Raw genomic sequence first — 17,047 nt, forward strand, 5'->3', positions numbered from 1 at the left:
AAACACTGTAACACAAATATTTTCCGACCACCCAGTGCGGCCACCAGAAGGATTCTTTCCCTCCAGGCAGCACCCAGTCCTCTTATTTGAGTCTTGGAGACTCCTAAACCTCCTTCTCCTCAAGCTTTTAAATTCCATTTTCTTTCTTAAGCAGTGCAATTTAATTTTGTCCCAGAGCCTCCATCTGTGCCTATCCACACCCCTAAATTACCTGGGCCACTCACCCTAAATTTAATCACACTTGGAAATACAGTGTAAGTGGCTCATTTGTTTTTTCAATTTCATACTCGGCCAAAAAAAAAAAAAAAAAGCCTTGCTTGTCCAAAACAGTAGATCAGTGCATAGGAAGTGAAACAAAGCCCCATCATCCAAATAATAATAATGGTAATAGTAAATATCTGAGAGGTTCGTTAAACCTGAACAGTGGGGTCTGGTTCCACTGCCATCAGGAGAGGATTGTGTCGTGGTCCCCGAGACTCCATGGACTTTCCGCGCGAATGAGACACATGACATGCAGAAGTCTGGCTAGTTCCTACACTTTATTAGACATCCTCTACAAGAAAGAAACATGGCCTAAACGTCAGAAAGGCAGGGGGCCTGGGTCCACCCGGGTCTCAGGAAGAGGCCCTGCGCCTGAAGCGTCCCCAAGCACGTGTCACAACTGAAACGGTCAGCTGTTAGTGCAAGCCCGACAAAGTTCTGCTTTCCCCCACGATGATTATTTCTGAAGCTCTAGCAGTCTTTATTGGAGTGGCGTTTTGTTCGTTTCTCAAAAGCGCGCGGGCTCCCCAGCATTGCCTGGGTGCCGTTGTAGCCCCTGGGTCTCCTGTGGCCAGCTCGGCCGCTCTCCGCTGCAGCGCCCCTTGGACGCCCCGCTCGGCCGCTCAGCCCGGCAGGAACCCGCTTCGCAGACCGCGAAGCAGGGGAGTCTGCGGGGACGCAGGCGGCGAAGGCGGGGTCCCGCTCCGCGGCAGGGCGGAGCCGGGCAGGTGCGCACCCGGAGCGGCAGGTGCAAAAGCGGCAGGTCCGAGCGCCGGGCCCGCCTCCTCGCTGCCCGCCTCCCCGCGGGCTCCCGGCTGCACCTGCCGGTGGTGGCGCCCGGAGGGACAGCCGGGGGAGCCCCGCGCCGCCGGGACACCCTCGGAACGCAGGGGGCTGTGCGGCGGGATCTGCTTGTCCCGGGGGAACGTCGCCGGCTTCCTGTCCTCGGAGAGGGCCAGGCTCCGGCTGGCGGTCTGAGCGTCCAGCGTGACGGCCCCTGCGGGAGGAGAGCGGGGCCTGGGGGGATGCGCCCTAGAGCGCACGCCATGCGTGGGGCACTGCGCGGCCTGCCAACGCCTGGCTTCCCCTCGGTTTCCGGACAGAGAACGGCGGACTTCCGCCGGCTCGCAGGTGCTCCTGCGCTGGGGGGGTTCGCTTCTCAGAGCGCGGCCGGAGACCAGCGGCATCCGCTTGGCCAGGGAGCCGGCGAGAACTGCAGAATCCTGGGCCCCGTCCCAGACCTACTGAATCACAGTCTGCCTTTTAACAAGACCCCCTGGTTGTTTCTTCTGCACGTTAAGTTTGAGACGCAAAATGAGGTGATATTTGTGGAAATAGTTTCTAAACTAAGCACCATCTTCGAAGTAAATGCTATTTTTTTTTAAATTATACAATATTGGGGCGCCTGGGTGGCTCAGTTGGTTAAGCGACTGCCTTCGGCTCAGGTCATGATCCTGGAGTCCTGGGATCGAGTCCCACATCGGGCTCCCTCTCAGCAGGGAGTCTGCTTCTCCCTCTGACCCTCTTCCCTCTCGTGCTCTCTGTCTCTCATTCTCTCTCTCTCTCAAAATAAATAAATAAAATCTTTAAAAAAAATAAAATAAAATAAAATTATACAATATTTGTGTAAGTCGACAGAGTCTGGCACAATGCTGGGCAGAACACACACACACCCAACCAAGACCTTCGTAAGTATTTTTGAGGAAATAATATCCATACACGGAACAAACACTAACAGCACTAAGCTCTTGACATGTATGCATTCCTTTATCTCGTGGCTGCTCATGGGGTCAGGACTAGTGTGTGTTCCATTTTAAGGTGAACAAACCGGAACCAGGAGGTACACTGGCTTGCCCATGGCTCATAACCAGCAAGAGCGAGAACAGAGGACCCAGGGATCAAGCTCCAGACTTCATATATGTAATTGCTCTGTTTGCTGGCTTGGATTGAGTGGAGGGAGGAGAGAATGGATCCCCAAACCCCCAGCTGTTTACCTGAGTCTGTTTCCAGATGGTGTGCCAGGTTTTCTGAGGGAAACAGAAACAGAAAGAGATGTGACTTGTTATTTCCCACAGGCATTCCCAAGGGCAGTGCTGGGAACCATGTGAGCACAGGGGTGGGGGACGGCCTTCTGCTCTACGCCTTCTGCTGGGGTCTACTGAGACAGAAGCAGTCCTCACCTGCCTGGTCGCTCAGCCCAGTGCAGGCCCCTGGGGAGAGAAGATGCTCTCGGGATGGTCCCGCTGGGCAGAGTGGTACCACCAAGGGAAGGCTTAAGGGAAGGAAGACACCGTGAACCAGGCTTGGCGGGTAGGGGAAGACGGTGATGCGTGGAAGACACTGCTGTTCCGCCATCAGGGGATGGGGAAACCTGCTGCCCCTCCTCTTTACCTGAGAAGGTCCTCAGCATCACTGGGAGGGGGAGTATTTTCCTGTGGAGATCTCGGATCTTCTCGACAAGGTCTGGAGAAATGGTCTCTGGACTCACAAAAGTCTTTGTTTCATACCTACAGACAACCAGTCCCTTAAGAATTAGAGGTCGGTCCTTTAAGAGAATGTTTGGGGTCTGTGGAGGCTGCACGGGGCAGAGGTCATTACCCTGTTTGCCTCTAGAGGACAGTACAGTGTCACTTTAAAAAAAAACGACCTTAAACTCCTTTCTAATTTGGGTGCTGTTCATCACTAGGGGAAAGGGAGTTGGGGCGGGGAGGGGATGAGAGAAAACACGAATCAGCTCCGTCCCTGCCTGTCCCCCAAGGCGTGACCGCGAGCAGGCTCAGGGTCCTCGTAGGCGTGACCACGAGCAGGCTCAGGGTCCTCGTCACACCAGAAGACCTGCACAGCCCTTTAGCTCCACACCTCTAACACTCTTGGCAAGTTTGGGAGACACCTCCTGAGTCCGGGACCCCGGGTCCAGGTCCTTATGGCTGCATGAGAAGGGTTCCTTACGGGGCGAGCGCGGAGAAGGCGCAGGTGCTCCCAGCAGGGGACACACGGGACCAGCGGCTGCCCTTTGTGGTGGGGTCTGTGACCCGGAAGGACACGCAGCAGCTGAGTGGGGGACATGAGTGAAAGGACAGGCTGGTCTTCCCCCGCTCCGCTCCGTGCCTACCACAGTTTAGAGACGGTATCTCGCCTCGGAGTTACAGTTTACATGCTGTTCAATACGGACTCGAGCACCAATAACTTCGGGAATTAAACAGATGTTCCTGCATCAGCCTAAAAACATGATTATGGCTTATAACTTCACCTCCAGGGGAAAACTGTATCCCTGGTGCCAAACAACCAGTTTAAAAATGGACTCGTAGGGGCGCCCGGGTGGCTCAGTCGTTAAGCGTCTGCCTTCGGCTCGGGTCATGGTCCCAGGGTCCTGGGATCGAGCCCCGCATCGGGCTCCCTGCTCCGCGGGAAGCCTGCTTCTCCCTCTGCCACTCCCCCTGCTTGTGCTCTCTCTCGCGCTGCGTGTCAAATAAATTAATAAAATCTTTTAAAAAAAATTAAAAAAATGGACTCTTAGAGCACAAACTTTTATGTGAAGGCTGTGTGTGTGTGTGTGTGTGTCAAAGTGAATTTGCATTTCTGTGGGGGGCAGGGTAGGGAGTGACCCCCCCTCAGTCTCCGTGTCCAGGGGAACAGAGGTGAGAAGAACAAAGTGTACACGCCAGGCAGAAAGGAGGCCCTACCTGCTCTGGTTGCCTCTGACATCCTACAAAAGAAAAAGAACATGCACTCAGTGTCCACAAGTCCTTCCCACCGAGACTCTGCACAGCCTGTCGCCTTAGCATCTGGCCTCAAAGCTCTCTCTTCCAGAGAGTTGTATCCGCTCTGTTACATCAGGCCTCCTGACCCACTTGGGACTCTGCTCAGGTCATTTGAGCTGACTTCTTGGTCCTAGCCTTCTCTCAGAACTGTGTTCTACCTCCAGGGCTTGAGGGATGCTGGAGAACAGGGTCCAGGCTTGACTTACCCGCCGGACCTGATGTGAAACGGGAAGATACAACGGTAGTCACACGGATCTGTGTGTGCCAGGGACCGTGCTACACGTTCTGTATGGATTGTTTCTTATACTCCTTGCACGAGCTCTGTGAGGGAGGTGCTGTTATTATCCCCCACGTTTAGGGGGCTCACAAGGCTCACCACGGTCACACGGCTGGAAGAGCCTGCCCTCGAACCCAAGGCCCTCTGACTCCAAAGTCCTTGACACGACCACGGTGGGTGGCAGTCATCCAGCCTTCCTGGGTCTGCACGTCTGTAAGCTCTCCAGGCCAAAGGAACCCAAGGACTGGCAGTCCCTCCCCGCAGAAACAAGGTTCGCTTGCCCTTCCCGCCTGTGTCCAGCAGCCCCGGCCCTCTGCTGGCATCCCCGCCTGTGCAGCCCCTCTCCTAGCCCACAGGGTGGTGGGGACGGCCTCACTTGTAGCAGGGCCCTGGCTGGCTGCTGACTCTGCTCCTTCAGCTCCTGGGCCTGGGCCCCAAGCCTGGCGACCTCCTCAGATGACCTGAAGGTGTATTCGTCTCTCTCCATGTGGAGCTGCGTCTCCAGCTCCCTCAGCCTGGCCTGCAGCAGACGCTGCTGGTCCATCAGCTCCTGCTGCAACCTCTCAAACACTGTGTCCACCTGCTGTTTCTTGCTTTCAATGTGGGTCTGCAAGGGGTGGAAAGATAGACAGGGCCAGGAAAAAGATCAAGAGGCCGGCCTGCAGGAGGATCATCTGGGTCTTCCTGATTCAGAGACTAGCTCCCTCAGTACTACGTTAGAAGCAGGTGGGTCTCAGAATTGACTCAGCAGCAGTGAGGGCTATATGCTTTTGTCTTACCTGGGGATTCTAACAACAATGCCCCATACGCCCTCAGAGCCGTGTTGAACTTTTCAAGCATCCTTCCCCATCTACAACACCGTCCTAACCCCACCATGCCTTCCCTAGAGTCAGGAGGAGCAGGGGGTAGTCGTCCATCGGAGAGCCACTGAAGGAAACAGGCCGTGGTTCGAGTCAGTGCAGAGGGTGCGGCATCGCTCTCGGGCCCTGACGTCGCCTTCTGCGCAGCATGCTTGGGAGGGAGCCGAGGGGTGCTGCGGATCTCTTCCTGCCCCCAGCTCTGCCGCCTTGCTCAGGGCACCAGAAGTTCTCAGACTGCGGCTTTCCTCCGGGATGACTGAGGAGCTCACCAATACACCGCTCTCCCACAGTGGGCAGGCCAGCTTCAATCAGGACTGGAGGCAGACACGGGTACCAGCTTCTGCCCCACCCTTCCTGTCTGAGGGCAGTGCTTTCGGGCACACAGACTGGGATGGGAAGGGTGGCTCCGGGTCAAGACACCCAGCTTCTAGGGACGCCTGGTGGCTCACTCGCTGAAGCATCTGACTCGATTTCAGCTCAGGTCAGGATCTCAGGATCGTGAGATCCAGCCCCGTGTCGGGCTCTGAGCTCAGCGGGGAGTCTGCTTGTCTCTCTCCCTCTGCTCTTCCCTGCTCTCTCTCTCTCTCTCTCTCAAATAAATAAATGTTAAGAGAGAGAAAGATCCAGGTTGTAGCCATGTCCTCGTGAACATGGGCTTTGCTCTCTGTGGACCGTCACGCTCCTGGACCAGTTCTCGGCTCTGTAGAATGGCTGGTAAGATGGGTCTTGGGCTAGATGTCAGAACCATCTCCAGCTGCGAAGCTCTGGGATTCCATAGCCTTGACCCCAAATGCCCTCACACAGATGCAGGGAAGTGAATGAGAACAGTACAAAAGTACCAGACAGCAAGCTTCCCCAGAATCTGCTCAGAAAACCCCCAAGAGAGCAGGTGGCAGAAGCACTTTACCAGAAGCGCTTGGAGCTTCCCGTCTTCCCGCCTCCGTGTGTCCTCCATCTCTTTCTTCTCCAAGCTCAGAGCTTCCGACTGGTTCCGGAGATGATCCTGTGCGGAGAAGAATGGGCAGGAAGAGGTGGCTGAGTCTACAGGTCTTGTCTGCTGAGTCCCAGGCGCACGGCTGATGGTGAGAGAGTCAAAGGTGAACAGCGCCCGTCTGTGTCCCTGCAGAGATTACCTCGAGGTCGCCTCCAGCCTGGTCACTCATGGCTGAAGTACGGACAGACAAAGGCGGGGTCAGTGTGCCAGTGTGCTGTCAGAGACAGCAGGCATTTACAGTGGGGTGGCGAGGACCACATGCCCCGACTGTACACTTAGAAATTGCTGAAGTGGTTTAAAAAGAAAGAGTTCGGGGAGAGGAGAGCAGTCTGGGAGGAAGAGTCAGAAGCAGGAAAGCGCAGAGACGTCCAGGAGACAGCAGGTGCACACGGGCCAGTCCGCCGGACACGCGGTGCCTGGGGGGGCGGCTGGGGCTGAGGTGGACAGGCGGGGTCCACGTCCTCAACACAGGGCATTGGTGCCGCGCTGATGAGGATGGGCTTTCCCGGCGCTGGGGACCCCAGGAGGGTTTGGCACCGGGGTGCACCATGGTCTGCTGTGTGTTTTGGGGGATTGGAGGGTGCTTCAGAGGGTGAGAATGGAGACAGGGAGTGCATTCGAGGCTGTGCAAGGTCTGGCTGAGGACGGCGACAGCCTGCATTTGGAGGTGGTTGTGGGGACAAGGCCGAGTTCAAGATTCAAGAGGTACTTCTAAGGAAATCACTTCTAGAGCTGGACACTGGATGGCCAGAGCGATCTGAGGGCAGCCCGGGGTGGGGGGCTCCACGTCGGGCCTCCCATTCTCACAAGGAAGAGTGGCACCTGCAGGCTGCCCTTGCTGGCCCCTCGCGTCCCTCTGAGCCCAGCAGTCTGGGCCTCGGTAGGTCCCACAACCAGTGTGCGTCCTGGGAGACTTGCAAGTTCACCCTGCCCATGGTGGGAGAAGACCCTCCCATGCACTCATGCCTGCTGGTGTGTCTCCTCCTTGTGTCTCTACCCCACAGTTCTGTCCCGTAGGGCCCCCTGAGGCGGGAGTCCCGCTAAGCCTGGGAATGGCCCCAGGTCCCCGGGGAACCGCGGTCCTTCATCCAGATCCCTATCGATTCCCTTCACTATGGATGACGGGACACTGTCCCAGCCCACACAGGCCCAAGGAAAAGCCATCCATCTTACCCGGTAGGGCTGAACCGCTGCGTCGAGGACACCCACGGGGTGGGTGCGGTGGGAGGGACCCTCCCGACAGACCATACAGAGGAACTCAGCATCGACCTTGCAGAAGAAGTAAATCTTCTCAGCGTGCTGCTCACAGCGTGTCTCCTCCAGAGGGTCCAGGAGCACAGGGGCCACGAGAGTCTCCGTGGGCTCCTTCTCCTGGCAGATTGCACAGAGCAGCCCCTGGCCGGAAGGCTGGGCCCCCATCTGGGAGGGCGGGAGGACGTGCAGCCCCACAGAAGGTGTGTCCACAGGCGCTGGTCACTGCATCCTTCTGGGGTCCCCTGCAGGCCAGACAGGTGGTCTCCTCATGGGAAGGCGTGGAGGACATCCCGGTGCCATCCCCAGCCTGTCCACGGAAGCCTCTGCCTCAGGCCACACAAATCCCCGATCCCTGAAATTAGTCACTTCTGCGTGAGTCATGGAGGGAAGACAATAGGAGGCTGAGAGCAGAAAGCAGGAGGGTTCAGCCTGGGAAGCCACCGGGCGCCACCTGGTCACCACCCATCAGCTGAGTGGGTTCAAACTCCAGGGCACCTCGAATGACCCAGCATTCCCAGCAGGGGCCTGGTCAGCCCGTTCTCCACTCCTTCTGTCTCCTTCCGTCCCTGGGGTGGGGAGCCCAGCGTGTATGAGCTCACAGGGATATGGGTTTCCTGGAACCGCACCCTTGGCCACTGTGGGGTGGAGACACAAAGAGGAGACACAGCTTCCTGCCATTGGAACAGGTGGGAGCCGTCAGCTTCTGGCTCTGAGGTGTGCTCTCAGCATCAAAGTCCAGACTGCGGTGGGAGGCGCGGTCGGGGCCCCTCCTCTGCTTCCTTAGCTCCTCATCTCATCCACCCAGGCTGGCCTCCTAAACTCTACTGCTGCTAGGCCTGAACCCAGTGCCCCCAAACACGGTGACACTGGGTCACAGAGTCCTTCGATTTTAGTTTTTAACTTCAGGCGGGAGAAGGCAAGAAACTAATACAAATGATTTATGTCCCTAAGATTTAGAAAACTCAGCCCAAGCGATAACAGACTTAATAAGTACATTTATGCGGGCTCAGTATTTTCCTATTACTGCACCCAATCAGATAACAGCCCTCTGGGACAGGCATGATCACCTCCATTTTACAGAAAGACACGTGAAGTGACTTCCCCTCGGTCACGGAGCTGGAGAGCTGCGAGGCGGGGTCAGTCCGAGTCTCCTGGCTTCGGCCGTGGTCCCCCCGTGGCCCTCCCCCCACAAGACGGTCCACACCTCGGTTCTTCATCTGCGCCCTGCATCTGTGCGTAAAACCCAAGGAAACTCCCACTCTGACGCTAGCGATCCGCCCTGCACTGTTTCCCTCGCTCTGAACCTGAGCTGGTGTGTGTACCCCGTTTCCTTCCCGCCCGCCCTGGCCCTCCCGGGGGTGCAGCCCCTCCCCCACCCTGCACGGGAGCCCCCAGCCCCACGGCGCCGCCGAGCACAGGAATGCAGCCGGTCCCAGCGGAGATTGCGCGGCCGTCCGAACTACACATCAGTTAGAAGGAACGCAAAATATCTCATTACTAATTCTTAGACTGATTACACTGGAAATGATCATATTTGGGGCTAAATAAAATAAATATTAAAATTAACTTCTTTTTTTCAAATGTGGTACGCGGAAACTAGCTGCACAGGTGGCTCACGTGGTGTTTGTGTGAGGGCAGGGCTCTGGGACACTCAGATCTGAGTGCACATTGCGCCCCCACCTTCCCACGCACACGCGGGGCTGGCCGCGCGAACAGCGAACTCACCGCCGGGAGGCTCCGCTCCAGAGCGGCCAGGGGGGCTCGGGGCGCGCCGCGGACGGACGCAGGCCTGGGGTGTGAGTCATTAACAGGTGCGGGCTGCTGCGGGTTTCCTTCCTGCTCCCGCACAGGGCTTATTCCAACCTCCGTGGAAGCCGGTGCCCCGCCGGTGAAGTGCTCCGCGAGCATAGCCACCTTATCTGCGCCCTCGCGCTCCCTGCGCAGGCTGATACCCGTATCTCCCTGGAGACAGCTGGTCCTACTGCGGGGGGGGGGGGGCTGGTGTGGCGTCTCTGCTCCCCGACCAGGTCCCCCTCCCACCCCAGAGCAAGGACTATTTCTGTCGGCTGTGGACGGCCAAGATACCACTTCACCTTTACCGTGAGCGTGTGCGGATGCACGGGAGCGACGCAGGGCCCCCGGCTGTGGGCAGCAGCCCGGACACTAACTGAGGCCCTGTCTGGAAGGCCGTGGCCCCTCCTCCCTCCCCCTCCTGGAGCGTGTGTGTCCGCTCCTTTTGGAGGAGGACGGGAGGACCTGGGCATGCAGGTGGGCGCCCTGCCCTTGGGCGAGCATGTCTGCGTGTGCGTGTGCGTGCGTGCGCTCGTCCACGACCGTGAGGCCGTTGGCGTGTATTTAAGGCGGGCCGTGTCTGGCTGTGCGGGGTGAATGTGTGTCCTTGCTGTTCTCCCAGATCCTCCCCGCTCAGCCACGCACAGACGGTAACCTTGAGGAGCCAACGGGCACAGCCACGCCATGGCCTCAGCCGCCTCTGTGACCAGCCTGGCGGACGAGGTCAACTGCCCCATCTGCCAGGGCACCCTGAGGGAGCCGGTCACCATCGACTGTGGCCACAACTTCTGCCGGGGCTGTCTCACCCGCTACTGCGAAATCCCAGGCCCAGACCCCGAGGAAGCCCTCACCTGCCCCCTCTGCAAGGAGCCTTTCCGTCCTGGAAGCTTCCGGCCCAACTGGCAGCTGGCCAGCGTGGTGGAGAACATCGAGCGCCTCAAGCTGGTGTCCACCCCGGGCTCAGACGAGGAGGACGTCTGCCAGGAGCATGGGGAAAAGATCTACTTCTTCTGTGAGGACGATGAGACGCAGCTGTGTGTGGTGTGCCGGGAGGCCTGGGGACACCGGGCACACACCGTGCGCTTCCTGGAGGACGCAGCAGGGCCCTACAGGGTAGGACAGGGGACGCAGGGTCTCCCTCTTCCCGTCCCCCCTCAGGCAGGGGCCCGGGTGTGCGTGCTGAAGCATGTTCTGTGTTGTTTACTTATGGCCGACACAGACCAGGGCTTCAACAAGGACATGCGGGGTGGCTGAGTGACCACAGTGGGTCAGGCAGGCGCTTCTGAGGATGTCCGCGTTTGGGGGAACAACTGTGCAAATAGTGTGTGATGTGCACGAACGTGTGCATGGTTCCCGTGCATGTGGTGTTTGGGGGGAGGTCTGCGTGCTTGTATTTTTAAATAAACTAGTGTTTATATGCAGGGCCAGTAAACATGTGGTGTGCAGTCTTATCCACCAATAACTGCCTGCTCGTTTTAGTCATTTACACCATATGCTCTAGTAAAAGTGGGCCTCTGTCTGTGCCGATTAGTTCCCTAGCGTTTGACGGTGAGAGCGTTAATTATATTTCTGAATGTCCCTATGTGGACATTTGTGTGTGAATACCTGTTCCTAACTCTATTCTAGAGCGAGCAGTTTTTAAAACAGAGTGTCGACTCTTTATATTATCCAAGTTTCTTCTCCCATCTGGAATCATACACAGAAAATGGATTCTGTTCACAAGAAAGGATTGTGTGTATATGTTCCCTTTGAGATATGCGAGCAAGTTGGAACACTTTCAAAGAAGGGCATATCAGGCTGGGGACAGATCCCAGATCTAACTTACCAAAGAAAAACAAACCAGGGATTTTAAGCTGAAGGCTGCCAGGCTCAGATGGGGAAACCGAGTCGCGGACTGTGCCGGCACAGGGAGAAGGGACAGCTCTGGTCAGAGTTCCTGGAGAGCAAAGCTAGAAGGAAAAGGCCTGGAGAGGGCCAGCTGCCAAGGACAGTCCGGGTGCAGGTGTTGGCGGCGAGGGGAGGGCTCACTCCCTCCCTCGGGCGCGTCCGTCCTGGAGGCAGCGGGCCGACCCCTCTTCACAAGTCATTGCTTCCATGTAACATAACTTCATGCTCTTTCTCTCCAGGAGCAAATACAGAAGTGTCTTGAGTGTCTAAGAAAAGAGAGAGAGGAGATTCAAAGAATCCAGTCAAGAGAAAACGAGAGGATACAAGTCCTCCTGGTAGGTCTCCGTGCCCTCCCGGGACCGGCCTGCCCGGGGATCCAGCGCCCCCCTGAAGCCAAGGCAGGGTAGCCAGCGTAGGCGGTGGGAAGTCGCTCTAGTCCCAGCACTGACCAACTAGCACGTCTCTGTTTTTGTGTGAGGTGGGGAGTAGAAGTCGGCAGGCCCTCCCACACTTGCTGAAACGCTGTAAGGACCGAAGGCGATTGGGCCCACGAGGCAGCCTCGTGCTGTGCGGACAGTGCAGGGACCTGGGGCCGGGGCTCCGATTTTCCACCGAGCGTGGAGGACGTGGATGTGGGCCAGAGGGAGCCAGGGGTGGACAAGTAAGGAAACAGAGGGATCACCCCCCGGCCTCCCCCCTACCGTCCCTTCAGGGTCAGGTGGCCACCAAGAGACAGAAAGTGATCTTCGAGTTCGCACATCTGAGCCAGTTCCTGGAGGAACAGCAGAGCGTCCTCCTGGCCCAGCTAGAGAAGCTGGATGCGGACATCCTGAAGCAACAGGATGACTTTGACGTCCTGGTCAGCGAGGAGATCAGCCGGTTCAGCAGCCTGATCTCCGAACTGGAGGAGAAGAACAGGAGGCCGGCCCGGGGGCTCCTGACGGTGAGACCTGCCCCCCCCACAGGCCAGCCTGACTCCTGGCATCTCACTGTCCAAGCCACCTGCCCTTCATCCCGTGTCCCTGCATCCCGTGTGCAAGACAGGTCCTGAACTCCTCTCCCTGCTCCCCGGACAGTTCCCCGGTCACTCTGCTCCCTGGCCTCTCACTGTCCGGCCCACATCCATCTAATCGGGGGGCTCCTTCCCTTACCTACCTGTCAGGGGCTCTGTGAGGATCCAACGGGAAAATGCAGTGGAAACTAGCAGTCTGGAAAGCATCATGTGCTCTGCAAACATGTCACGTGCTGTTTCTGAGGCAGACTATGTTGTGTCGCCACCCTCAGGAAGTTCTTCCTGGTCTGTGGCACCTGAGGGAAGATATCGGGGTCCCAACAAGGCATCAGAAGGGCAGCATGATTGGGGGCCACACTCCTGGTTTATGGGACTGAGAGCAGGGGCCTTGGCCTCCAGCTGCAGGCAGGTCCCTCCACTGTGTGGATGCATGAGATAAAGGAGTGGCCTCTGTGACCCCAGACACCTCATCAATCCCAAAACTCTGTGCCTACAGGATCTTGGGCCCTTTTTCCTATGTGGGAATGTGGTATTTGTCTTTGCTGAATTCCTCTCCCCTCTCTCTCCTAGGACATCAGAAGTACTCTGATAAGGTAAGCTGCCATTCCGTCATCCTCCGAGGGCGCGCACACAAACTGCTTCGCGCATCTGGCTATTGCACGCCGGCAGGGCACACCTTCATGCATGCGCATGCATTTGCACGGGCAGTTGCCCAAGCCTGGGCAGTGGGGTGCGTCCCTGAGGAAGTGTGTCTGCCTGTGTCCGTCTCCGTGCCCAGTTCGCAGGCAGCCAGCTGGGTCTGGAGAATTCCCAAACCCCACTATTTCTGTGCCCCTAGATGTGAAACCAGAAAGTGCCGGAAACCAGAGGCTGTGTCCCCTGAGCTGGGCCAGAGGATTCGGGACTTCCCCCAGCAGGCCATCCCTCTGCAGAGGAAGATGAAGATGTTTCTGGGTAAGAGGACCCCAGGGCTCCCCGCGGGTGGGAGTCCATGAAGCCCAGGCCTAGGAACGCCCCCCATGCTCCACTGCCAGAGGCTTGAGTGGCCTTTGGCTGGTACCCTTCTGGTGCCTTCCTTGGCTATCCTTACTTGCACATCTTTATAAAATCTGCCTATCGGGATAACATGACACTGAACAGAGATAGTAAAGATGAAGATTTCTGAAAAAAAAAATTAACTGTCTTGAAAAGTAATTACACAAATAAATCTGATCCGCTGACCTTGAACAATATAAAAAGTAATGATTAACAAAACCTGCCATTCTCAATAATTTAAAAAATCTACAGAGGCCCTTGTAATACATGATAAGTTTCTGATGATGAACACGGTTAATTAATAACCAGAGATAGCCTTTCTCCGCACTGTGGGGCGGCTGACTCTCTCTCGCATCCCGCCATCCCGCGGGCGCTCCAGGCCCCTGGGGGGGACTCTTCCGGCTTTCCTGGAACCGGCGGTGCTGGTGGGAAAGGGCGTGATAATGGGGAATGAGTCAGGCGCGCCGCTCTCCGCCAGCACCCTTCGGACGCCCGCAATGATGCCGCCCCGTGGCCCGCCCCATAGCAGCGTCGCCCCGGGCGAGCCCACACTCAAACTCGGGGCTGGCCGTGACGGACATTGTCCTCTAATCAAACCTAACCTTCGACTATTCCCAAAATTGTTTCCAAGGACAGTAAGAAATAAATTAAGCCCCTTATCCATTCATGCGGTGGATGGGATCTCATCCTGGTTTGTATCCTCTTTACAGAGAAACTCTGCTTCGAGTTGGACTATGAGCCAGGTAGGCAGCCTGGGACGCGAGGGAGTGGGGGGGCCGCGTTGCGTAGGGTTCCCGCCCACGCACGCCCATGCGCGCGGGCACACACATCCCCCCGGCTCGGAGCGCGTGTTCTCATCTGCTCGTCACAGGCCGGGAGAAAGGTCAGACCAGAACAGGACGAGGGCTATCAGGAGGGGCTTCCTGGGCGAGGGGACTTTGATCTGGGTTTAGGAGCCCATTGTTGGAGTCCCTGGAAACCGCCCCCCGTCAGGTGGAGCTTCACAGTTAGGGTAGCTGGAGGGAAGGCGGCCGGTGGCAGGACGCCACCCAGGGCGTCTGTCAGCCAGAGACCCGGGGAGTCGCGTTGTTGGAAGGGACTCTCTGACCCGTCGCCACATCGGAATTTACGAGTGTCTCAACTTAACGGATATTTTTTTTTTTTAAAGATTTTATTTATTTATTCGAGAGAGAGAGAGAGAGAGAATGAAAGATAGAAAGCACGAGAGGGAAGAGGGTCAGAGGGAGAAGCAGACTCCCTGCTGAGCAGGAAGCCCGATGCGGGACTCGATCCCGGGACTCCAGGATCATGACCTGAGCCGAAGGCAGTCGCCCAACCAACTGAGCCACCCAGGCGCCCTCAACTTAACGGATATTAAAAGCCACACTGGGCAGGGTGCCTGGGAGCTCTTCGTGCTAAGAAGTGGTCCTCTGACTCTGGTGGTCTTAAAATGACTGAGGCAGCAGAAATAACCCGCGGACGAGCCAGAGAGCTTGCGGGAGCGGGTGGTGAACGCGCCCTGACGTTCGGGTGGAGCCGAGGCGTCTCCGCCCTCTGAGATCTCAGACGCGGGAGCGGGGCGGGTGTCGGCGGCAGCGGGCGCGGCCTTGGGAGACCACCCATTTGCCGGGACAGAGCTGCTTTCCGAGGACCGCGCTGAGCCGATGATGGCGGGCGTGCGGGAGCCAGGCGTCCTGTGGGCAGGCGGTAACACGCGCCAGTCACCAGCTCAAAGCCCAGACTCTGCTCGGGGTGGTCTGGGGTGAAGTCGGAGCGAGGGGATTTCTACCACCGTCCCGGGTGACGCCCACGCAGCCGGTCCACCCGGACTCTCGCGCACACACACGCGACGTGGAGAAGGACACTAGCGGGTGGAGGCAGGGCTTTTAGGGCCTCCTGCAGGTGATAGATGTCTGCTGACGCCTCTGTCCCCCGCAGCTGACATCTGTCTGGACCCCCAGACCTCCCACCCCAAGCTCCTCTTGTCTGAGGACCAGCGGCGCGCCCAGTTCTCCTACAAGTGGCAGAACTCGCCAGACAACCCCCAGCGTTTTGACCGGGCCACCTGTGTCCTGGCCCACGGCGGCTTCACAGAGGGGAGACACACGTGGCTGGTGAAGGTGGACCTGGCCCACGGCGGCAGCTGCACGGTGGGCGTGGTGAGCGAGGACGTGGCGCGGAAGGGGGAGCTGCGCCTGCGGCCGGAGGAGGGCGTGTGGGCCCTGAGGCTGGCCTGGGGCTTCGTGTCGGCGCTGGGCTCCTTCCCCACGCGGCTGGCGCTGGGGGAGCAGCCGCGGCAGGTGCGCGTGTCCCTGGACTATGAGGTGGGCTGGGTGACTTTCGTCAACGCTGTCAGCCAGGAGCCCATCTACACCTTCACGGCCTCCTTCACCCAGAAGGTCTTTCCCTTCTTTGGGCTCTGGGGCCGAGGGTCTAGCTTCTCCGTGAGTTCCTGAGTCACCCTCCCGTCAGACGAACTTGACCCTCCGGGCTCACCTGGCGTTGGGCAGAAGCGCGGCAGACTAAGGACTTGCAAGGACAAAGTGGGTGACCATTTCCCTGACCCCCAGGGGCCAGGGGCTCCGGGGACGTGGCCCAGCGGTCCTAGCAGACACAGGAGACCCAGGTCTGGAGCCAGCTCCAGACCAGCCTGTGGCCGACCGTTGTGTGATCTTGGGCACCTGTCTTCATTACATCTTCTTCCAGAAAAATGAGGGTTCATATACATGAACCTTCAAGAAACATTTCCTGGGTGCTACCTGTGAACCAGGCAGGATGGTCACCACTGGTGGTATGAAAATGAAAGGAAAGTCTGTTTGATATCTGGAGGAACTCAGGGACCAGAGGCAGGGAGAGGACATGGCAGGGGGGCGGCAGGTGCTGGGTGGGCTGCCCTGTGTGTGGGGAGCTCAGGGCAAGGGGCCCAGCAGCAGGGAGGGCTTCCTGGGGAGGACAGCTGTAGGGGACTGGAGAGCTGAGTCAGGGGAGGAGGGCTGGCAGACACCCGGCTGGCTGACCCTGCAGCCCTTGGACGCTGGGCCATGAGACCCTGACGCCAGCTGCGGCCTCCCTCCCCCGGGAGCTCGTCCGGCTGAGAGACGGGAGGCCTGGCCACCACAGGGTAACCCACAGCCCGCACTCTCCCCTGCGGAGAACCCCGTTCCTGCTGCGGTGAGCTCACCGTCTGAGCTCGAGCGCGGGAGGGTGGGAAGGGATGAGGCTCAGAGAGCTCCACTGCAGGGGCAGAGACGGCAGGGCGTGCTGGGTGACCTGCAGCAGCATTGACGAGGCTCTGGGGCTGCAGGGATGAGCCTGGAATTCGGAGAATGACGTCAGCTGCCCCAGGGTGGAATGTGAGATCCTAGGCCCAGTAGAAGTATGGTCTCCACACCTTTTGTTTCCTGGTTGCTGTCTTTCACTCTGTTTAAAGGTACCACTCACTGACAACCTCTTTAATACGATGTGTTTGCTCTGCTTGGACACAAACTGAAGTGTTCGGTCACCTCCCCACCGGGGCCCAGGAGGCCTGTGCAGGCTGAGGCCCTGGGCGCGGGGGTCTGCCTCTCCTCCTCCGGCCAGCAGGTGGAGGAGACGTGGGCCCAGGGGCAGGGGCTGCACAGGGGCTGACTGCTTCCTCTGGGCATGTTCTCATTGTCTATAAAATACAGTCACAGAAAATGTTGTATATTCCAAACAATAGGCACATTTGAGTTTCTGTATGATGATAATACACATCCAAAGCCCCAAACCTGGGGTTCCACCAAGACGTGGATTGTGCTTTTCTGTGTATTTTTACTGGCGTTAGCAGGGCCTGTTAAATGACAATTGGCCTACAGGGTCTCCACCTGTGGGAGGACGGGCGTGCTTTATGTCCCCTAACCTTGGTCACTGCAGGAGGTGCTTCCTGCTGGTACC

General features: G+C 57.9%; 2 protein-coding genes across 3 annotated transcripts; one reads left to right on the forward strand and one right to left on the reverse strand.

Moving 5' to 3' along the window:
* Positions 1–529: 529 nt before the first annotated feature.
* On the reverse strand, positions 530–7,852 carry TRIM15 (tripartite motif containing 15). The gene is given in 8 exon segments (XM_025858569.2): positions 530–1,258; positions 2,256–2,288; positions 2,653–2,768; positions 3,945–3,967; positions 4,676–4,906; positions 6,067–6,162; positions 7,327–7,578; positions 7,580–7,852. Coding segments are annotated over 8 exon segments (1,242 nt in total). The 5' UTR covers positions 7,697–7,852; the 3' UTR covers positions 530–884.
* Positions 7,853–9,432: 1,580 nt separating this feature from the next.
* On the forward strand, positions 9,433–16,896 carry LOC112813517 (tripartite motif-containing protein 10). 2 transcript variants are annotated; one of them, XM_025858572.2, is made up of 8 exons: positions 9,433–9,675; positions 9,821–10,311; positions 11,325–11,420; positions 11,798–12,028; positions 12,668–12,690; positions 12,936–13,051; positions 13,843–13,875; positions 15,071–16,896. In XM_025858572.2, exons 2-8 carry the CDS (start codon positions 9,883–9,885, stop codon positions 15,586–15,588), a joined length of 1,446 nt encoding a protein of 481 aa, XP_025714357.1. In that variant the 5' UTR covers positions 9,433–9,675; positions 9,821–9,882; the 3' UTR covers positions 15,589–16,896. The 2 variants fall into 2 exon arrangements, with proteins under 2 accessions (XP_025714357.1, XP_025714356.1); XM_025858571.2 differs by having other exon boundaries at positions 9,433–10,311.
* Positions 16,897–17,047: the final 151 nt, after the last annotated feature.

The sequence above is a fragment of the Callorhinus ursinus genome, unplaced genomic scaffold (assembly GCF_003265705.2).
Source record: "Callorhinus ursinus isolate GAN/ISIS: 27379988/994484 unplaced genomic scaffold, GSC_fseal_2.0 scaffold109, whole genome shotgun sequence".
NCBI classification, from domain to species: Eukaryota; Metazoa; Chordata; class Mammalia; order Carnivora; family Otariidae; genus Callorhinus; species Callorhinus ursinus.